At 42.6% G+C, this 23,560-nt stretch overlaps 1 protein-coding gene across 17 annotated transcripts in view; it reads left to right on the top strand.

The window, feature by feature from the left end:
- The window catches only part of sox5 (SRY-box transcription factor 5), a 249,484-nt gene extending 234,594 nt beyond the window's left edge, over window positions 1-14,890 (top strand). For 11 of the 17 annotated variants that reach the window (XM_076875573.1, XM_076875575.1, XM_012919844.5 and 8 more), the window contains 6 exons: window positions 2,832-3,027; window positions 6,801-6,976; window positions 9,767-9,869; window positions 10,471-10,644; window positions 11,589-11,805; window positions 13,421-14,890. In XM_076875573.1, coding sequence (XP_076731688.1) covers window positions 2,832-3,027; window positions 6,801-6,976; window positions 9,767-9,869; window positions 10,471-10,644; window positions 11,589-11,805; window positions 13,421-13,718 — 1,164 coding nt within the window. In that variant the 3' untranslated portion in view covers window positions 13,719-14,890. The remainder of the gene's footprint in view (window positions 1-2,831; window positions 3,028-6,800; window positions 6,977-9,766; window positions 9,870-10,470; window positions 10,645-11,588; window positions 11,806-13,420) is intronic. The other 6 variants (XM_076875579.1, XM_076875571.1, XM_076875578.1 and 3 more) reach the window with 4 other exon arrangements.
- Window positions 14,891-23,560: the final 8,670 nt, after the last annotated feature.

Genomic DNA, 23,560 nt, shown 5'->3' with positions numbered 1-23,560 from the left:
AGAGGCATAGGCATTATCTATTTGTAATAAATATTCAAACACGTTCCCAGCCAAAGCCCACCATAATGTGGGTCAGGATTGAGAAGATCCTCCTCAGTTTTCTCCTTTCTCTCCTCATCTTCTCCAGCCCATTGTCTCACTGAAGGCATCTTTGGGGGGTCCTCCATCTATTTAGAAAGCCCTCACCCCCAACCCACCCCACCCCTCCTAATGAAGGACAATCCGGTTAGGCCTCATTGCGTGCACACACACTCACGCACATGCATGAACACGTACACATGTAGGGAGGCTTAATTGGAAAGGCTTAATTGAGTTGTGAGGGGCTCATAAGGCTTAGTAAGACTCAAGGAGTGGGAATCAGGGAAAGTCGGCCTTAATGAGTGAATATACCACACACATACACACAACAGTTTCTCTTTTCCACTGTATGCCAGTTTCTACTTTGCCTAAGCAGCAATTAGACTAATGACCAGAAAATAAGGACAAATAATGTCTCTATTCTCTCTGCTGTAAGGCTTAAATTTTGCTACACCTGTAATGGCAAAATTTCTCTTTTATCCTGTTTTCCAAAGTATACACAAGATGAATGTTGTGAAACAACCAAGGAAACTGTATTTGTAGGCCTCATTTTGACTCTGTTGTGCGCCTTTAGCTGGCTGACCCGTTAAGCCGTCCATCCTCTCATGTTGTGTCTGGCTTTTAATTGTGGAGTTTTAATTACACAGAGTGGTTTGTGTACATCTGGCCCCTCTGCGATCCAATTCTTCCTTCCTGTCATGTGACCTTCTAAGGGTCCTCCTGATTGGATTAGGTCATCAGCAGGGGTGATGTTGCCATGACAGTTAACATGATAACAGTGGTGGTCCACATGGCGATTTACTTAAGGAGCGCTGCCTGTTGTGTTGAGGATGTTGCTGTGTGCCGAGCAACACAGTGATAGATGGATGAGGGAATTTAATCGAATCAAAGAATTTAGGAATACTTTACGTTTTTTTTAGTGTCTGGATTTCCGATTTCATGCGGGGCGCTCAGAAGATGGTACAGAACAATTCAATTCAATTTTATTTATATAGCGCCAAATCACAACAAAAGTTGCCTCAAGGCGCTTCATGGATACAGAGAAAAACCCAACAATCATATGACCCCCTATGAGCAAGCACTTTGGCGACAGTGGGAAGGAAAAACTCCCTTTTAACAGGAAGAAACCTCCAGCAGAACCAGGCTCAGGGAGGGGCGGGGCCATCTGCTGCGACCGGTTGGGGTGAGAGAAGGAAGACAGGATAAAGACATGCTGTGGAAGAGAGACAGAGGTTAATAACAGATATGATTCAATGCAGAGAGGTCTATTAATACATAGTGAGTGAGAAAGGTGACTGGAAAGGAAAAACTCAATGCATCATGGGAATCCCCGGCAGCCTATGTCTATTGCAGCATAACTAAGGGAGGATTCAGGGTCAACAAATGGATCCTTACTGTGTTACACGTCAAGCATGTAAATCTTTTGGAGTAAACACTTTTTTTTTTTTCTCCAAAAATGGTCTCTGTTTCCAATAGAAGGTGATCATCATTTATTTGTTGTCAAATATCTTTGGGGTGTCACAACACCACAAGCCACTTAACAGCACGCACCATTTTGATTTCACTCACGAAATGTGCAGCGGCTACGAGCAGCCACATGATAGCGATCACAGTCAACCTCCCCCAACAGCTGCTTCTTGTACGCATGTCGTTCTCTGTCATTTTAACCATGTTTTAGTTTTTATGTTTTGTGTTATTAACCTTAATGACCCATCAACACACATTAGCAAAATGCTATCATTTTTATGGGACAACTAAGTTTCCCTTTAAGGAAGATAAAGTTATTCTATTTCAGCTCGGACATATTTTCTAAAAAGTTAAAATAGCGAAATAAAATTTGAGGCTTTGGTCTAAAAATAAAAATCAGATTGAGAAAAATTATTTTAGCTCCATTAATTCCTATTAATTGAAGGCTATCTTACGAGCGCCCCCTTCTGCTCCTCTGGTTTAATTGCAGCCCAGGTTTGTGCAGTACGAGTAATAGGAAGTGGAGGGATTCTGTTTATCTCTGATAAATATTGTTAACAAAATGGACCTCAAAAACCAGCTGCTTTAAGAATCGTATTGATTGTTTGTTAGGTGCTATGGGTGCGTTTTTGGGTGAGGCAGAAAGGGCTTCTTTGCTTTTCCCCACACACATGCATGTTCCCGACCATGAAAGTCCCCCGTTTCTAATGGACCAAGTGCACATTGAAGTGACAGACAGCCCTCTGTTCAGTGTCTTAAGACTCTCACACCTCTAAAGACTGTCTGAGGGAGGTGTTTTTCTCTGTGAAAGACTGTAGTTTTACGAATGAGTTCAAGGTGTTTCTCGTCCTCGTGTGTTTGGTTGTTTTTAGCATGTGAAGTACCATAGTGCATGTTTGCCGGAGCCTGCATGTGGAGTGTGCACGTGCATGAACTGCCTTGTTTGAAGGTCGAGTTTGCTGTGACAGGAAGTCGGTTATTTTGCATGTGAATGTCAGTGGTTCGCACCAAAATATGCAAATATTTATTTTTGTATGTGCCGTTATTTTTATGTTTTATCTTTTCGCTTATTACGAGCTGTTTGGAAAGGGGCAGTGGCATGCACCTTGTGATTCGTCCCGCCCGGGCTTGCCTCAGATTGCTGTGCATGGGCTCCCGTTTGATTAGCACACCTCCATTGAAAGTGGTCTCGGTGAGGGGAGGGCGAGGGTGGGCCCCGCGCCTCCCGCTTCCAAATTCCTTCGGTGGTCACAGCAGGCGAAACTGTGCTGTTTTGGTTTTTGCAGGACAGTGAGGGTGCACAGCCACTGAACCTGTCGGCCAAGCCTAAGGCATCCGAGAGCAAGTCACCCAACTCCCCCCCAACTTCCCCACAGGTGCCGGCTGCTGCTGCTGCTGCGAACAAGCTGGACCCCACTTCCATGAAGCACAGCGTTGCCCCCTCCAGCATTGGAGGACCACCGACCAGAATCAGCTCAATTGGTAAGTGGATTTAAATGCTCACACATTCACAGCACACACACACAAAAAACAATCACAGCAGTTTGCACTGTGCTGATGTCATACTCCTGCAAAGCTAGACACCTACATAGATGTAAAATAGTTAAACCTATACCAAAATATCTGTTTTCTTGGACTGAGGGGCAACTGGTACTCCAGTTTCCACATTGATTGGGACAGGTGCTGAACTCACTACAGGTATGTTTACACAGGATTACACAGACCAGCTAAGCCATTTTATCTGGCCAAAAGTTGGGTATTCAGTGTTTAGAACAAAGTAGTTTGGTTGTGCATGTTTATTATTTAAACCACATACTTGTTCATAGGTTGATGGACCAAAAATAAACATTAACTCATCAAATTTGTATTTAACAAAATGATATAGTGCTTTACAGGAAGACTCCAAAAAAGAACAAAAGAAAACCACAAGTGATAAAAACATCCCAGGATCATAAAATAAACAAACAAATCACGAGAAAACGTGATAAGAAAAAAGTGTCACAATGTCCAACTTTCATTAAAAAAAATCTTTTCTGAATAAAGAATGTATCATGAGATTCACCAGAGTGGTGATTCAGAGGGACTGCTGCACAGTTTGGGAGCTCTGATGGCAAATCCATTCAGTCCATCCATCCTTAGTTTACAGGAAGAAACCTCAAAATAACCAGCAGAGCCTCGTTCAGTGATGTTAGTGAATGCCCCAGAATATACCGTTGGCTTGATAAGCCTTCGATGTAATTTGTAGCAAAGCCATTTAAAGTATAGGAAATGTAACTTATAGCCATGTTTTGGTGTCCCTGATCTAAACAATGAATTCTTTTCCTGCCAATAAGCTGTCAGTGGATGTTTACCACAGTTCCATAAGCACTTATATATTTCAATGCTCTCCTGTGAAAGGTGCTTGGAAGTTGTTACCACAACGACAATAAACTTCTTTTAGAAAAACAGTTATAGCTCTGATGACAAGAATAGCGTTCTTCTCGCAGTGGTGCCATTGTTGCGAGTGCCAGTACCATAATCAGACCCGGCCATATGCACACGTACAAAATATGACATAAATGAATCACTATTTTGTACTCTTAATCCATTTTTCACGCACCACTGATAGTTCAAATATTACACATATGTAACGGGCTATAATTAGTGTGTTTGTGCTGTTCTTCCATGTCGCTATTTGCCCGCGGGGCTGCTTCATTGTTATGTGTTTATTAGTGACTGAAAGAGACAGAGGAGTGAGGGAAAGGAGGTAAGGGGGGGGGGGGGGGAAGAGAGAGAGAGATGAGGATTAGCACTTTTTTTCCCCTCCATGCAACTAAGCGGGGGAATAATAAAGAGAGGAGTGCATGACAGACAGGAGGTATCACCAATGAGATTAGACAAGCCTCTTACATGAGCCGGGACAGCGCAAACACCCAGCATTAATGACACAATGACAGCACACGCACTCAAACATTCACTCAGACGCACACAAAGGCTCTTACACACACTCGCACAGAAACACAATCCCAGCACCACCACCTCCTCCTCCTGTGCAATAGGCAGTTTTTCCGACTTCCCGGCTAATCTCACTGTTTTTCAACAAATCGGCGGATTTAATATCAGATTAGTGGATTTTCAGTCCCAGATGTTTTTTGTTCAGAAAAATGGATTACAGTGTTTAAAGTTTGTGTGTGATCCCTGTTGAATTATTTGAGCGTGGGGACGAGTGTGTCAGATCCCAGTTATGTTGCAGCTCATGGTCCCATCTGTTGCCACTGAGTTTAGCCGGTCGCCGGAGCGTTTGCTATTACAACTCACAGCCGCATTGGGATTCCTGTTACGTAGTTTATCGGGGATGGAAGGAGCAGACCAATTGGGATGGAGTCGAGAAGTGGTTGTTTTGATGTGGAAGCGAGTTGTTTGTCAGGATGGTGCAGATTATGTCTGCCTTTTTCAGGTTATTTGAATTCAGTCATCTGCTCTCAGGTCAACTCTTTAAGACTATAGAAATCATAAAATGAGCTTTTTTTCTTTCTCTGCTCCACCATATTCCTGTGGGATATGCTGTTTTTATTTTTACATCGCTATCTGAAAGCTTGTTCCGTGTTATTTTGCTGCTTCCCGAACAAAAATGAATCAGAACAATCTCGAGCACAAACAGCTAAAAATTAAACAAAAGTACTTTTTACATGTTGGAGCTAATAATCAAATACAGTTCAACATGAAAAAGTTTGGAGAAAGTCGACTTTTTTTTCTTTAAGGCTTCAATATGCGTGAGTTTGGATTTGTCTGTTGCTCATATCCGCCCTACTGTCCTGCTTCCTTTCAAATTCTGACACCTATCAAGCTTGAGGCATGTGTCTTCTTTCCGCCTCTTCGTCTGTCTGTCCATCTCCTCATTTCAAACTGAACTGAAGTGCTGTCAGCTCCTGTAACTTCTACCACGATCACACATTCATCTCTGTCGCTGTCATAAAGCGCTGCAGCTTCCCCTGACCTCTTGCATGAGGTTTTTTTTTTTTTTTGTGTGTGTGGTCTAAAATGTATCACACTTGTCTGTAGAGATTTCAGAAAAAAGTTGACCGAGGGAGCAAGACCCCCCTCCAACCCCACCCCTCTATCTGGGTCACATCTACTTGTCTGGATGTCTGGCATTGCAGTCAGTTTAGGCGACGAACACGATTGTAGGCACGAAAAAAAACCCATTTTTGACTCCAGATTAAAATTGACCGCCACCCAGTTCCATCACCCTCTGTCTTCTTCCTCTTCCATCCCCTCCCAACCCTGCTGCCCCTTACCCTTTTTTTCTCTTTTCTTTTCTCTCTCTTTTTTTTTTCCACATCCAGATTTTCCGGTTATGACTTCTGTAAGAGTTCACAGCTCTGTCATTACCAATCTGAAGCTGGTAATCTGGCCTGAGATGGCATTAGCGGTGCGGATTAGCGCAGATAAAGGCCTCATAAGCCAGCCGGGGCTCTTTGTTAAGAACCTACCCGACTGATAGGGAGAGGCGATAGCAGTGCACACAGAGCAGATGCCTCATCAGAAGCTAAGCTGCAGAAATAATACGAGTAATAGGCAGTGAGAAGGAGTGGGGAGATCTGATCTTTGCGGAGCAGATGTTCACAACTGGGAAAATTAGCAGGACTTTTTAGCTGTAATAAGAGTGTGGCCACCTCTCTTCAAAGCAGGACTGTGAGGGCTCAGATGAAAAGAGTCACAGCCGTCAGATGTGCGAAAGTGAGTTTTAATGTCGTTTAAAGGATATTGAGTGGTTTAGAGTGGCTGTGTGTGTGTATTTAAGGCTGATGGCAGGTGGGAGGTGGTGGGCAGCTTGCAACAAGGCTACCTAGGGGCGCTCTCTGACTCACATCCACAGCTCAACAGTCAAATGGTCAGTTTGTGTGAGTGTGCGAGTCTACACACAGAGAGAGGCATACACAGATGCTCTGGCAAAGTCCCCTCATCAAGTGTATGTTAATGTCTTTACCTCACGGTTCAGAAGAAGATTTATTCTGCATGAAAAACCTCCTGCCAGGTTCCTAAAAATAAACAAGCACACGCTCAAGACATATTAATTTTCCCGTCCGAGCTCAACTGTTAAAGCAAAATGCTATTCAGTGTTTTTCTTGTAAAGGAAATAAAGGAGATGAAGATGCTCAACATGAGTCCCACCTACATATTCACTCACTAATGATTATCCACATTAATTGATTGTCCTCTGCGTGTGTGTTTGTGTGCGTGTGTCTCCGTCTCTTGCCGTCTTTGCGCCTCAGCAGACTTGTTGTCGTCGCTGTCTTCGACAGCCTACCTGAACGACCACGAGGCGGTGACCAAGGCCTTCGCCGAGGCTCGGCAGATGAAGGAGCAGCTGAAGAGAGAGCAGCAGGTGCTGGATGCCAAGGTGGCAGCCGTCAGCAACCTCAGCCTCAACAACGGCCGCTCAGACAAGGTAAAGCACTTAAAATTGCATCTACGTAACAGAACATGATGGGCTTTATTTTACTTCTTCATTTTGTTAATGGTTTTTTTTTTTTTTGGGTCACACTAAATCAAAGTTATGACCTCATTTCTATGGCAAAGTGTTCAGTTAAGTTAAAAGTGTATGTGGATTCTTACAAATAAATACACATTTTTAAACCAGGAAAAAAATTAAAAATCTGAATTGTTGGGACTGAACACATACTGTAAATCCACCCGACTCTCCAAAGTCATAACAAGCTGTACCGTCTCATTGTCAGCGTGTAATAATTTGTCGTGCCATATGCCATCCTCGCTGCACTATGTAGGAGGTAAATCGGTGTACAATGCTCTCGCTGAAATGTGTTGAAGCTAAACAGGGCCAGATAAGGTAAAACCAGAGGCATCTCAGAGGTAATGAGTGTGTCTGTAAGGCGCACTGCAGGGCTGTGTGTGAGTGTGTGTGTGTGTGTGGCAGAGCAGAGCGTCAAGGAGACGGTAATGTGAAATGACGGCGCCGGCTCCTCGGCAGCGTGGCCAAATTGTGGTTATTTGTTAAACACATTGGGAGTCAGCTGGTGCACACACACGCACAAACACACACTCGGGTGCATACATGCAGGGTAACAGCGTGCTGGAAGCATCTGCACTGCTGACATTCAACAGCTCTATCCCTCTCTTTCTTTCTCCTTTTTGTTTTTTTTACTTTGATGTGACACATTTCAAAGTGTCTAACCCACACTGATCTCTGCATTGTACACAGATAGTAACATACTGCATTACACATGACTATAACCAGTGAGAACTGGAAATATGATAATTATACCAGTGAGTAAGGGAACGTATTTTACGGTTTGTTCCTTACGTGGAGACATTTAGGTGCTTAAACACTGACATTTTTCATGTCTCGTTAGATCAGTTCAAGTTCCTGTTATTATAAGTTTTTTATATCAGTTGTACTGTGGAATCATATAATAATTACTTATTAATAATAACGGGAGAATTGTTGAAAGAAATTCTTATTTCTGTTTTACATTTCTTTTTTTTTTGACATGCAATCCTGTTACTATAAAACATTTTTAGTTTCGGCACTGGGAATATTTTTTTGTAAGTCATAACTCGTTTGCATCCTCACACGCTCACCTTGACTCCTGTTCCCTTTGGCTTTGTGTGAAACAGGCGAGCTCCCGCCGTTCACATACAACAGTGTCATCCATGACACACACACAGGATTAGTTTTGTCGCTACTTTGTGTCTTGGCTCCAGTGTCAGCCATTCAATCCACGTTTCTCATGTACTATACTGGGGTTTAATGTCAGACTAGGCTGTCATCCACTCGGTCTGCCTGTTCATCTCCATCTCTGCCTCACACACACACACACACATGGCATAAAACCGTTCGAAACAGCACATTTAATCTTATGATCTAAAAGTAAGAAGCACACTTTGTGCTCTTATCTTTTTTTTGTGGAAGGAGGTTTGAATGAGGCTTTCACTTGTGCGAAATGAGGAAGGTTCTTTAAATACTTCTGCTTTGCATGTAGAATGGCTGGATAATTCCAACCCATTGGCAGGTTATTGAGCGTTTATAAAAACATACAAAATTCCAAATAAAATACTTTTTAAAAGGCTTGCGAAAACATGTTTCGCTGCGCGCCTCTGGCTTTTATTCTCCCGCTTCCCTTCCTGTCTTTTTAGCAGTATTTATTCCAATCTGGGGAGGAAATTATCGCTAACAATTAAACTCTATTGGACTAAAAACAGAGAAAATGCATTTCATTATCATTCTGCCCTCCCTCCATCTAGCCAGCCAGCTCGCCAGGGTCACATGTAAATGGAGAGGGACACTTTTTGGAAGGTTGTTTTAGAAGACGACAGTGTTTTGGGTAGCGCTCCTAATCGTATAATTAAACTGTAAAACGCTCGCGCTGGTGCGCTTCCGTGTACGTGTGTGCGAGCGTGTGTGCTCGTCTGCAGTCAAGTTCTAGCGCAGAGTGTGCCGGCTGCTTGCATTAAGCATGTAAATGCTCAGTAAATCAGCCTTTTATTGGTTGTAATAAATACCCAGGGGGCCGTGCGGCGTGGCCTCGCTCTCGTCTGTGCTGCACTCTCTCGTTCTCTCTCTCTCTAATGCGTCGACCCTTGGGGGCCTCTGCAAGAGAGAGGCAAGCCGCAGCACTCCACTCTCGCAGGTGGCTGCCAGGAGTTGCCACACACACAAGCCCACTCACACAATCCATTGTACACACAGAATATGCAGTGTACACACAAAGCGGCAAACATCCAGATAGGAGTAAATGTAATCAACATTCTTGCACATGCAAACAATACACACAGATGTGTGTTCAAACATGCGGGCATAACGCACTCAAACAATTTGATGCTTCCACAAACTGACACTGAAATGAACCAAAACACAAACTGCCTTTCTACTTAAATTACAACCGTCATTTGTCTGCAGCCTCTGTATTGATAGAAAAACGATAAATAAACAGATTTGTTTCAGATCAAAGGCGAGTATGAGGAATATTCCTGAATTTCTCATCTCTCGACAGAGAGTCGGCTTCTCCGGTCACTGAAACTGTGACACATTTAAACATTAGACAGTCGTTGCTTTTCATAGTTATGAAATCAGAGACAGAGAGTCAGTCACAAGAATGACTTGTTGTGGGTGCAAAAGGAAATTGTTCGGCATCACTGCAGGTTTGTGGTTTCATTCATTCACATATTCCCTGACTCAGTCACTGACCGACTGCAACTGTGAACTGTTTGTGTTGTTTAGGACAAAGCTGCCTTGGAGAGTCTGAGTCAACAGCTGAAGCAGCAGGCCGAGAACAAGTTCAGCCACGCCATGCTGGACTTCACCATGAGTGGAGACTCTGACGGTAGGGAAACAGACACACACACACACACACACACACACACACACAGTTTATGCATGGAGTCACTAAACTGAGAAAAAGGCTGTGAGTGTTGATGAACGATGACAAGAAGATGAAAGTCTTCCAGGGCTGGTACCGTATATCTGCCAAATATTTATATTAACTGATATCAGCCTGCCTGCAAATGAGGTCATGTTTACCAATTTGCTGTTTATCTGTTTCACCACGATATTTCGCTCACTGATTGTTCCACGACAGAGTAATGAAGATTTGAAAGACTTTTAATGATATCAATAATTTTCATAATTAAGTTTTTTGTTTTTTGTTTTTCCTGAATAAAAGAGAAAATAACCGTTACCTTTCTATGAACTTGAGCATACAGAGTAAAACTCTGTGTAGTCGCTGTCCTCCCAAACGTGTGATCAGTGAGTCAGTCAGACTTTTTTATAATATGAGAAAAATGATTTTTATGATATTTATTTAGCTTAATGAGCAACAGATTTTTCTCGCCCATGAAAAAAAATTCCCAGCATTTTAGCTCGTCTAATGAACAAAACTTGTCCAGTTTTCTGTATACGTTTGACACCCTGGTTCCCTTCCCCAGGCTCTCCCAGCGTGTCAGACTCCAGGATATTCCGAGAGTCTCGGGGTCGTAGCAGCAGCGAGCCGCACATCAAAAGGCCGATGAACGCTTTCATGGTCTGGGCCAAGGACGAGAGGCGAAAGATCCTCCAGGCCTTCCCCGACATGCACAACTCCAACATCAGCAAGATCCTTGGTAAAAATCACACACCTACACTCGCACGGTGTGAATGACAAGTGGCTTTGCTCCACCCTCTCATGTGAATAACCCTAGAGAAAGGAAGAGCGGTGTGAGTTGTATTTTCCACTTTCTTAAACACACACTCGCACACATACACTAATTGTGATTTCCTTACAAGCAGTGGCATTGTGTAAGTGCTGTTAATGAACGGTTAGGGAGAGCACAGCTTCGACAAATGATGATATAATTCATTATGCATTAAACAAGCAGCGCGAGGCCGCCTGACATTTCCCCCAGACCGCCGGGATCGGCCCTGACATTTTAAAGAGCTCCTAAGCGTTTTATAACACAGGGAAATCTGGTTTTAATAAGCCTCCTCTCTCTCCCTCTCCCTCCCTCCCTCTCTCTCGATTGCTAACAGATCGCAGAAAACAGAGAGAGAAAGACCGAGAGAGCGAACAGCCGAGCGCTGACAGCTTTTAACCATTAAACATACAGTAGTCAAGTGCAAATTCAGACCAGATATGAAACACACAGGGGGAAGACATACTCAAGATTACACCCACACACACATGCAGGGCGCTGATGCTGCAAGCAGAAACTGAGCTGAGAGATGACAGCAGGTTAAGTGAAGTCCTCATTAGCTGAGATGAGTACCTGTCGTCCCCGCTGCTCCCCTCATTAACCTCCTTTAGCGCTCTATGCGTTCTCTTTCCGGGTGAAACGTCCAACATTATCTCAGCGGCGCTCACAGTGCAGCGACATCGATGCCAGCTTTTCATTATCGTTCATCTCTGTGCTGTTATTTGTCGTCTTGCTCTATGATCACATTTCACAGTTTTACACGTTTCCTCCCTTAGACAAAAGCTCTCTTTGGAAACTCCCCATCTGCCTGTTTTTATTTTATTTTTTCCAAAGACACGCAGCCATCCCTAACAATACATGCTCTGTGTGTGCAGGCTCACGCTGGAAAGCCATGACCAACCTGGAGAAGCAGCCGTACTACGAGGAGCAGGCTCGGCTCAGCAAGCAGCACCTGGAAAAATACCCCGACTACAAGTACAAGCCACGGCCCAAACGCACCTGCCTGGTGGACGGCAAGAAGCTGCGCATCGGCGAGTACAAGGCCATCATGAGGTCCCGCAGGCAGGAAATGAGACAGTACTTCAGTGTGGGGTGAGTGGGTTGGCTTTCTTTGTTTGTTGGTTGTTTTTTCTCCAGTAAGAAAACAGGGATTAACAATTACTTTTTTTTGGTTTGACTTTGTACTTCATATTTTAAATGAGTTACTGTTTATTTTTCTTTGTTTTCCTGTCACATCAAATGCCTAAAAAAAAATCAATCAATCTTTCAGTTTTTAATGAATTACTAACAAAAAAAAGATCACAGCAGAAATTTGGAGAAAGCAAGTCAGCGCATAATTGCATAATTTCCTTTTGTTGTTTGCGGCCTACCTGCAGCGAGGCCCGCCCCTCACCTTAACAAATTGAATTTTGTGTCGGAACAGGCGTGACAACAAGATGCTGAATTAGTTATAAACAGAAGCAGGAGGTGTTCTCCTTTAGTGTGATTTAAATTTCCTATTTTCAGTGTTTTTAAATACAGTCCTTTAAATAATAATAATAATAATAATATCAGAAATTAAACTACAGGATGCAGGCTTACTTTTCTCACAAGGGGTCACAGTGAGTGTTATGAGATAATAAGCACAAAATGCACAGTTTTGTTTGGATGGTTTTTTTGGATATTACCTTTGAGTTGATTTTTTGATTTTTTTATTTTCCTAAATCATGAGTCAAGAGAAGCAACAGCTACAGTTTTATATGCTTTATATGGTTTTATCCACTTAGAATTGAACCCTATGGTTGCCCATAGGAAGATTTTGTTTGTCCCTTTACAGTTGTATTAATGTTATTAATTTTATATGCTTAGATCCTGTATTTTGAAACTAAAGGCTGTTGAAAAAACAACAACAAAAAACTACAACAACTCTCTCGATGAATCAAACCATTGTTCCAAAAATCTTATGAGAGAAATAAATCAGTTTTGTCTTCCTGCATGAAACATAAACCATTATTTGAATAAACATACCTCTCTGCTAATAACAATATTATTAGCAGAGAGTAAAAATTACAAATGTGGCTTTTTTCTGTTGTGCGTACATGGCGAAGCCATTTGCATTAAAGTTTGGCCATATACTTAAGTGACCACACATGCACATGGATATCCAGATGTGTAAAGTATGGATGTAGAATCCAAACATTACAGACTGAATGCAGTTTAATTCTTTTTTCTTCTCTGAAAAAAAGAAACATTTGTTCTAAAAAACACATCAGGATAAATCATGCGTTCTGTGTGGGTCAGGCCATGAGGTTTCATCCACATCAAGTGCAGTATTGTGTTTAGAAAGTAAGAGCTGTTTCTGAGTGTTTAGCTGAGAACACGCACTCAGGTTATAAACACGCTGACTGTAAATGTCAGAGGTTTCAGACGTGATGCTTTAAGAATCACTGTTGGTGCTTGAGAAAAGACTGAAGACGTCAAACTGTCAGTTTTCTCTCAATTCCAGTTTTAATGAGAAGTTAAGCTAACAGCACACAGGCTGTAGGTTTATATTTACCACACAGATATGAAAGGGATTTAGTTTTTCCCCATTTGTGTAATAATTTTCTTAATGGCTCAAAGAGAGAGAGTCACCATTCAGGGAGGGATCTCAACATTTATGTGATTTCAAAAGTGTTGCGAGCGCTGCATTTAATGTGCTGACAGCCTTCTTCCTCTGTGCGTGCAGGCAGCAGGGTCAGCTGCCGTTGTCCTCTGCAGGCGTCGTTTACCCAGGTGCCCTATCCATGGCGGGGATGCCCTCACCCCAGATGCCCTCAGAGCACTCGAGCATGTCCAGCAGCCCCGAGCCCAACGCCAACCACCACCAGAACCCCAGCATGCCTGGCCTCAAGGGGGAGGAGCCGCGAATCAAGGAGGAGGAGCTCAGGCTAGACGACAGCAATGGCGACGTGTACGACGACTTTGACTACGAGGACGAAGATGGCGACTACGCCAGCGATAACGAGAACCATATCACCCAATAGGACGGCATCAGCACCGCCTGCTTTTTGTGTTTTGTTTTGTTTTTTTGTAAGCCAATCACCGCTGGTTAATCTCACAAAATCCCCACCAATCAGGAAGAAACCTTTCACTTTTGCCAATCGCTTTGGAACCAGTTTCACCCCCCCCCCCCCCCGACTAACATGGACTCTTCTAATAGAGCCAGATCCACTCCCCTCCCCTTCCTCTCCCCCCGGAGTCCTGATACCAGCATCTTTTGATCAATCAACCGAAGCACAGGACCTGTCACTCACACTGACTGTTACACACTGACTGGAGGAAGAGACGACCAAGGCAGTTCTGAAGCTCGCTGAGGAATACCCACATAGTACTGCAGGTGTTAGAGTGTAATGCCACGAGTGAAGAGAAAGCAACATGGCTCTCAGAAAGCAACCTTTTAGTCCCGTTTGTTGAAGAAAAACTGAAAAACAGAGGACCTGTCAAAGGCTAACATGACACTTTAAGATGGCGGACCTGTTTATTATCAAGAGACATTTTTAAAAATAAAACAGCTTTTTTTGTTCTTTGGTTCTATAATATTCTCACTCAGGTACACGGTGCCAATAAGTGGCTTGTGAATGTGATTTGTTGTTTTTGTGCTACAAGTTTGAATAATAATAGAAAAAAGAGACTTTTCTTTTTTTCCCCTTTTGTTGTAAAGCACCTGAAAGACATGAGACATTTATTTTTAACAAAAAGATATCTTTTCTTCAACCTCGCAGTGTGCTGTCAGCAATCCCCCCCAATTTTTCTCCCCCTTTGTGTTTTTTTGTGACCGCCCGCTAACCCCCCCTCCCCTCCTTGCATCGCATGGAATCAAATGGGACGGTCCAGCCGGGACTGACCAGCACAAAGTGGACTGTCCCACTTTGAGTGGATTTTCGGTGTGTGGGGAGGGGTGGGTTGCAGCAAAGGGAAGTCTCTCTGGCGTCACGGAGCAGAAACAAAAGCACTGTGTTGCGAGACAATCCACCGGTTTCCTTCTCGCTCCATCCTTCTATCTCGATCTCGTCCAGGGCAAAAAAAACCCCACACATCAGTGCGACTTCGATCGAAACATCCCAACAGTGCGAGTGTGTGTCAGTGTGTGTGCTCCACCATTGGACGTTTGCACACGCGCTCGCAAAAAGAAAGCTAATAATACTGCAGAAAGACAGGCAACTAATGCTGCTGCTGTTATTTCCTGTAACACACACACACACACGCACACTGTGTTCTGTCCAGTGTTTTCCTAACCCCCCACCCTCCAATCAACGTTGTCCTGCTGTATTGCAGTGGGCGGAGCTGAGGTGAAGTCAGCCAGTCAGTGTTTCTGTTTGTATTTGAATACTGTATTTTATTATTATTTTTCTTCAAACTGCCTCTAGTCTAATAATATTATTAACAATAATTATAAGGATGGTCAACGTTTCCTAAGTTTAGTAAGTTATGTACAGTATAATTTATTTTTCTCCTCTTTATTGGGTTTTTATGACCATATGAAACAGTCAATGAAGCATTATTCTATTTAGCTGGTAGGTATTTAGATCTAAACAAAAAGTTGTCATTTTACCTTGCTTTGTTTTGCAATTTTATTTTATGTTATTTTATTTTTGATCCCCTCCTATTAATCCTGTGCGGGCGGGTGAGCTGGACTGAAAGACATGGACGCCAGCCTTCGTCCGAACTGAAGACGTAACCCTTTTTATCATGTCCGAACCCATTTCTAAGAAGCACTCAGACTCTGTGCAGTCAGAGAAGAAGAACATGATTTTATATTGTTATTATAATTTTATTTGTAATGATTATCATAATGTATAATGTGAATTTCCTCTTCTTCTTCTTCTTTTTTTTTTTAAATTTTTACATGTTTTTGGTTTGTCACTTTTTCTGTGAACAGAGACCCGTCCCCGTTTACTAGTTTGGCTGCCTCACGGCGACACAGTGGAACATCTTTGGCATGGATCCACACACGCGCACGCACACACACACACACACACACACACACACACACACACACACACACACACACACACGTGTGCGCACTGGGGGATGCACCGATGAAATTCTGGGCCAATACCAACACTGATGTTTATAATGTAGCTGACAGCCAATACCAATATTTTTTCAGTGTCTTTCTTTTGTACAAAAATATACTGACCTGTTTGAAAGTCTTTCAGATCTTCATCACACATTTTTTGAACATTCAGAATAAAGGATGTCTTATTTGTTAATATCCCGAAATCAGCAGGATTGAATATCGGCCAATAACGATATTAGGCCGATATATCGGCCATTTTTATATATATATATATGTGTGTGTGTATATATATATATATATATATATATATATATATATATATATATATATATATATATATATATATATATATATATATATACATACATATATATATATATATATATACATATAAATATACATTTTTTTGGGTGGGGGGTATTTATACACCCCCTTTGTCTTTTTTTTTTTTACCAGTGAAGCAATGAAATTGTTTTAAAGAGATACCACCTGACCAGTTTTAGAGTCTTTTATTGGATTTTTTAAAGAATTAATCCAAATAAAACCTATTTGACAATATCTGTCAACGAGGGTCAATATTAGCTGATAATATATTCAACCGATATATCAGTACATCCCAAATGTGCAGATACAACACATACAGGCACATTTCAAATGAAGAGATTATCATGACAACCAAACAAATCCTATGCTGTCCTTTTTGTTTCTTGAAAAAAAAATCCTGTATATAGACATTTTTTTTGTTTTGTTGTTGTTGTTTTTGTTTTTTGTGGTAGCAGTGACTTTTTTTTTTAATCATGAGAAAGCAGTGTTTACTGCGATCCACCAAGGCTGTTCCACTGTGTGCGCGTGTGGGTCTGCAGTATCTTCATCAGGAGCCCTTTGCTTTGTTTGAGCTCCACACGATGCTACAGGAGCCATGACTGCTCTTCAGGTGTGCTGTTTTCATGTCACATTCTCGCTTCTAGATGTTTCCTACATGCCACATAACAAGCTTCTGGGTCTTAATTTTGCTGTATAGTCACCCCTGTTATCACACCTTTGTTGAACCCCATGCTGGAAAGAGGGGACTAAATGAATAAGTCCATTTTTTTAAACAGTATCAGGAGGGTGGGTGTTTGGGTGGGGCATTAAGAGATCAGTCATCCCTGCTGGCAAGGTCCGTCCCCATATCAAGACAATGAAAATGATGATGATGATGATGATGATATTATTTAAGACAATCAAAGTCATGAGTGGAGCTCAAAACAAAGTGAGAATTATTACTAGTAAACAAAAAAAAATCTTACCATCTCAACTTGAAAATTCAAGAAAGATAATTATGTAAATATAACATAGAGTTATAGATTTATATTTTGTTCATAACACAGTGTAATATAAGTTGTATATTTCTTTTTTTTTTCTTCCTCTCCCTACTGTCTCTTTTATTGATGTTATCCATGCCACAGAAAAGCAAGAGTCACAGTGCTCGCACAAAAAAAGAAGAAAAATATCAAAGAAATAAAGAAAAACAGGGGAAAAAAAGCCGTGGGCTGCCACCATCTGTTCTAAGTTCACTTTTTTTCAGTATTACTGCCAGACAAGGCTCTAATAAAGACAGCAATGTGTTCAGTAAAAAAACTTGTCCTGGTCCTGGTCACTTCTTTTCCTCCACACATTCACACGGCTTTACGGTTCCCCACACCAACATACAAATGTACACTGCCACTTTCCCCCCTCTTTTTTAAGGTATAATGCAGTGAACACACCACAGCATAAACACACGAGCAGACAGACAACTTTTTAAAGTAGTAGTAGTGCTGGTAGTGTCGACGTTTCTTCATTCCTCTTTCTAAAGTGGCTTAATGTGAGCCCATGTGTCGCCAAACGATTCAATCATCTCCATAACAACGTGTTAATTATGCCAAGTCCACCTTCTTGCCCCTCCAATCAGAGGGCCAGCTGGGAGGCGTGGAGAAGAATCATGGCCCACTAGCAACCTGATAACCTAATTAAGCACAACAAGGGAACACGGGGAGACGGGCTGGAGGGGGGGTGTAAGTGATGAAGTGTGTGTGTGTGTGTGTGTGTGTGTGTGTGTGTGTGTGTGTGTGTGCTAATCATAAAAAGAAGAAGAGTAGCCTATATTCGCAGTGTCCATATAAGCCTCCCCGGCCTGTCAGAGTGCTGGCTGTGCTGCTGTCACCAGTTTTAAAAGTGAAATCTTTAATTGATGCTCGCTTAAGAAGGTTGGGGATGTTCGTGCCTCCACTTCTGAAGGGTTAAAGAACACAAAACCCCACTCAGGGCACCCATTAAAGCACTGTCCCCCCCCATCTGTGTCCATATGTTAAACCCCCTCCACAGCCCGGCTCGACGCGCTGTGCGTGAAAACAGTTAAATGCACTCCAAGGAGATGATTTTACGTGCTTTGGTAATTACCATAACTACACACACACAGAGACCCTTTTGATGCAATAAAGAGGCAGGATGGGGGAAGATCCACAACTCCTACATTAAGAGGACGACTTCTTTTTTTTCCTTCTGGGCTTTGTGAATTTTTCAGAGGCGGCCTGGAGGTAAAATCTGAGAAAAGGTTTATGTGTGAATAGTTGAGGAGCAGAGAGGGGATTCAGATCCCCCCCCCCCCCCCCCCCTTTTTTTTTCTTTATTGTCAGCAGTACGTGAGATGCTGGAGGAAGCAAACAGTGGCTATACTCAGATTAAATCACACACACACACCCTAAGGTGTACTGTAGGAGTTTGCTCAGCTTAAACCACATTTATATCTAGCGGGTATTTCCATCACAATAGCTCAGACCAAAGAGGGGAAACTATTACAATGAGCACATATTTACATTTGAATGCCTGCTTATTTTTCTGATTTAATTTGCTCAAAGTTTTTGCGCAGGCCCAGTAGCCCGTGGATCGCTTGAAAAAAATAAAACAACAAAACTTGAATGCGTGAACGCGCACCTGGCGTGACTGTGAGCACGGCCCTCTGCCTGCACTGCCTCGGCTCAAATATACAGCTTTTTTTTTTTCTTCAAACCGTGGGTGTTTGGAAATTGAGTGAAAACGATGTCACATTAATGATTTAAAGTCGGTAATAGGATGTGCTGTGACGCTGAGCCCCCAGCTAAGCTGAGTTTAAGGCTCCGGCGTTAATGTATTCATGAGGAGGAGGATTATACAGAGACAAGAGCAGCTAGAGAGCTGAGTGCAGCACAGCAGCCAGGGCCAACAGGCCTTCTAGATATTATATATAACTCCATTTATACTGCACGATGCAGGAGGTAGGACTGCACACACACACACACATAAAGGGTAAGGCGGGAATTGCTTTTGAAATCATGCAGTGTGAGCCTGGAATTGAATTTGATTGTATTAATGTTGTTTTATTACTTATTAGTTTTTATCGATAAAGCTGGGGAGGATAGCAGCACACTGCTAAATTGCTAATAATTATCGCCGTTGTTGCTATACGTTGAATCTAAAATGAACCTGTTTAAATATAGTTTATTATTTTATTTTAAAAAATGAGAAAAGAAGGGTAAAAACTAGGTCCTTTATTTTGAAAATGCACTGTTATCTCATTGATTCTAGAGGCGAACACAATTTTTAAAAATGCAATTATATATTAATTCTACACTACAACCCAGATCATTACACGATTGCGGGTCTAGTTGTCTGTTTTTTTTCCCTCCTCCTTCTTTCATCTTTGATCCTGGCAGAGCAGCTAATCCTCAGTCTAACATACTAATGTCTACACAAACTGCAGCATCATTTACCCCCCCCAAAATGAAAGCATCATAAAAATGATTTCAGCAAGTACTTAAGCTGCCATTTTCCCCAAATATTTCATCAGTCATGTCTCATTTTGTAAAAGAAAAAAGGGAAAAAATAAGAGAGGGGGGAGAAAAGTGAAATAAGAGAAGAGGCTGTGCGTCTGGCCATTAATATCAGGTGGCTGATGCATTAAGAGTCCATAAAATAATCCCTTATCAGAAAGTGTTTGCACTCAAACCATAAAAACGAAGTCACATGGTGCAGAGATGTAAAATAAAATATAGACGTGCAGGCATATGGTATATTCAATATATTTTTAAAAGAAAAAAAATCATTTTGGCACATGGCCACCCAGTCACTTTATTCTCCGTGATTTAAGTGTGAGGAGCTTTGCACGCGGATTAATGTGTGACATTTCACATGTAGAACATATCGCATCATCACATGACAGCCCCGCTCGGTCCTTGTGTCTTTGCATGCAAACATGACAAATTACGTTCAATCACTTGTGTCTGGCATCTGTTCTTTCTTGGGGAGGGAGGGGGGTGAGTCAATGCGAGACGAGCCTTGAGACAAACGGGGTGAGATGGCGGTGGGGGTGTTGATTGGAAAACATGGCCAGTGACCAAGCGGACATTAGCGGTAAATGGCCGGCGTGACCTGAGCGCAACTTCATCCGCTTCCCTCAGTCGGGTCCTCCAACGAGCGGAGTAATCGGCGTGACACGAGGCAAACAAAAACAAAGCGTCGCCGGTGTTTGAGCGACGGGCCTAATGTGACAGATCTGAGAGCGGCGGCGTGTGAGAGACAGGCGTGGCACGCAGGGGAACAGCGAGGCCCAGGGGGCTGATCCCCAGTCGAGGCCGGGAAAACTGGCTTGCCGCCCCTGACACGTCGCCCTTCCGCTTCAGCCGCAGCTCTCACATGAAACGCTCGCCGGCTCAATCCGCCGGCAGCTGGCCTACTTTCAGCCCTCTGTATCCCCGTCGGTGCGTCTCCATCGACATTTGTTTATTTCCATTCATGCATCTGTGCAGAGTGTTCGTCTGTGTGTCTTTCTCAGTGATTTGTGCTCCTTTCTTCTTTCATTCATAAGACTTTGAATGGGCACCGTTATACCCTCCTCTTTAGCCTCTACCCTTCACCTTTGACCTCGTGTGTCCCTGTCGTCCTCCTGCAAATATTTACAAAACATATACAAGTCTTCATTTATATTTCATACGCAGGAAACAGCCGACCTTCACCAAGTTTTTCTTGTTTGTTATCTTTTACTCTAAAAAGGTAAAAAACATGGACGTTTATGTAACAGGTTGATCGAACCATAATGGTGACATAACAAATTAGACAAGTAGAAATGACTGAACTCATCACCATCAGATGCTAACGTGTAGGTGGGCCAATCACACGAGAGCAGCAGAACTTTTCACAGTAAACTTGAAAACAGGATGATTTTTCACCGCGCAGCAGCAGAATCAAAGCGAGATAAAGAAGCCCGTGGGTGCTTTAACGTCAGTCCGTGAAATATGTATATTTTTTTGTGGCATGAAAAAAAACCCTGTAAAACTGTTATTTTCTCTTCCCATCAACACCCTAATGCACACATGCAAATATTATGCTAATGGTATGTTAATTGGTGGAGTAGCTGCAAAGCAGCCCTGCTGTTCAAATGACTGGTGAGAAAATAGGTGGGGTCAGTCGCAAGCTGTAAAAGCAGCTCCAACACAAATAAACAAAACCCTCGGGGATTAACAGAACAAGGGCCAGTGATAAACGGATGAGAAGAGAGACAGGGAATACAACAGGCTGTAAGTGAGGGGGACAGGGGAATCAGCTCGGGGATATGGAAATACGAAGGAGAAGCCGAGGGACGAGGGTAAAGAGGAATAAGAGGAGGACGAGGGGTAAAGAGGGGTTTACCGAGCAGACACGGGGATTAAAAGGAAGACTCGGTGAGGGGAGAAAGAAAGAGGACGAAGGTAAAACAAATAAGTAAAAAAAGGCTGAAAGGGAGACATTAAAAGGCGAGGGGATGTAACGGAGGCTGGAAAAAAAAAGTGCTGTGAAAGGAGAAATGAACGCGAGGAGATGGAAGAGCTTGTCAGTCCGAAGGGGGAAAAGTCACCTGAGAAAGATTTAAAGTAAAAGGAACAAAGAACAATTAAAGAGAGAAAAATGTGCTCGGATGGAAACATCACAGGACGACCATGAGGGAGTTTATTTTAGCTGCAGCATCACAACACAGTCGAGCTTCAAAAGTCATTTATCTTTCATGACTTCATGTATGTATAAATCACTTTGAGTATTTAAGTACGTTGTGTGAAATGTACTGGTTGCCTTGCAGCTTTGGGTTTCCCAAAGACAAACATGTAATAATAGAGTCATTATTAGGTACACTTAAACTTAATATGATTCACATACAGGGGGGAAAAGGAAGAGTGCACATCAGGCTGGATGAAACTTTTTTCTTCTTTTTCTTTTAGATAAAAAATCAACTGCGTTTCTCCCCCAAGCATCCTCGACATAGTGCTGGATGGAAGGCAATCACTCCTTCTCACTCTCAAGGTAGCGCAGACTCAGGCTGTAACTATGTTTCATCAGGCAGTCGTGCTCAGAGGTCACACAGAGGTCACGCGGGCCTTTCTTCACTGCTCTGCCTGACGTCAGATGCTGGCATCGCGGTTTCACGACTGAACCGGTTGCTCTGCATCAAAGACGCCCTCTTTTCTTTCTCACATGCTGAAACGAGGGTGAGCGTGTGGGAGTGCAGCGTGCAGCATGTGTCCAGAAGGTGACACTGCACCCACAGGTATGATTAATTAAGTGCGATGCTCTTGACCCGCAGTAAACCGTGGTAAAACGGCTCATCGTTTAACTTATGGCTTCATTATGTAAATGTACTGCTCTCATATAGCGCTTGGCTGCGTTATCAGCAAAGCAGTAAGGCAGCAACGCTTTACACTTTCCTCTGCTTCACACACACAGTCACACGCTGGAGCTGGAAGAGCCGCCGCGCAGGTTCACTGTTTTGCTCAGACCCGACTCTCCTTATGTTTGTAGCTTAAAGTAAAAATAATCGTTTATAGAAAGTGCCAGACTCGACGAGAGATCACGTCCTTTGTCTGTCAGCATGTTTGCAGCGCTGAGTGTTTCATTGGTTATGTTTATGACAAATGATTGTGGTGACTGATTCCCAGTTTCTCTCCTCACTGTCCCAATCTCGGGCTTTTACTGGGAAGCTTGGGTGGCAACATTTGGGACTGAAACATGAAGCGACAGTGCAGTTCCACTAATGGCCACTGGAGGCTGGCTCCAAAAGTTTATTGAGCCATCTTTGACAAAAAGAAAGCAGCTGAACTTCTGTTTAACTCGCTTGTTTTAATTGTTTTGAAGCTCACAGTTAGGCAGTGTTAGCAGGCGTGGCTTGTTTGGCTGACAGGCGTGTTCAGGATTAATAAACAGTGTGAGAACAATATATGCATATATGTATCAGCGCAGAGGTGCAAAGTAAAGTAAGACATACAAGTACAAGTACATTAAACATATACTTTACCAATATATGTACTAAGTTACATCCCACCATTGGTCCGTGCTCTCATAATAATTAACAGTGTTCTGTCCCAGTGGTTGTGGTGGTTGTAGTGGTGGTGGAGCACTCCTCCCTCTATGATCACTTCCAGCTTGATGATGGCAACAGCCGAATGCGGAAGTTAAGGCCTCGGAACAACAGTCCACTGACCAGTGTGTGATGTCATGGTGGATGTGTGCATCTTCTATATACAGTCTGATATTAATGTAATGCGAGCAGTTTTGATCCTAAAGCAACCAAATGTAGATTCAACCAAAAAGTTTGTGAAAAGGTTTTATTGTCAAATGTTAGTAAAGTGCAATAATACTATATTATATAGCATGTAAAAAAAAAAAAGAAAAAAATTAAGGATGATTAAAAAACACTTATTAGAGCAATCATGAAGGCTTCTTCCTGCCAGGGAACGTACTCTCCATACACCATGTTGCAATGAATAATTGTTTGGAGAATTG

This window comes from Maylandia zebra, linkage group LG17 (assembly GCF_041146795.1).
Source record: "Maylandia zebra isolate NMK-2024a linkage group LG17, Mzebra_GT3a, whole genome shotgun sequence".
NCBI lineage: Eukaryota > Metazoa > Chordata > Actinopteri > Cichliformes > Cichlidae > Maylandia > Maylandia zebra.
Note: the sequence above shows the minus strand (reverse complement) of the source record. Positions and strands in the feature narration are given on the sequence as shown.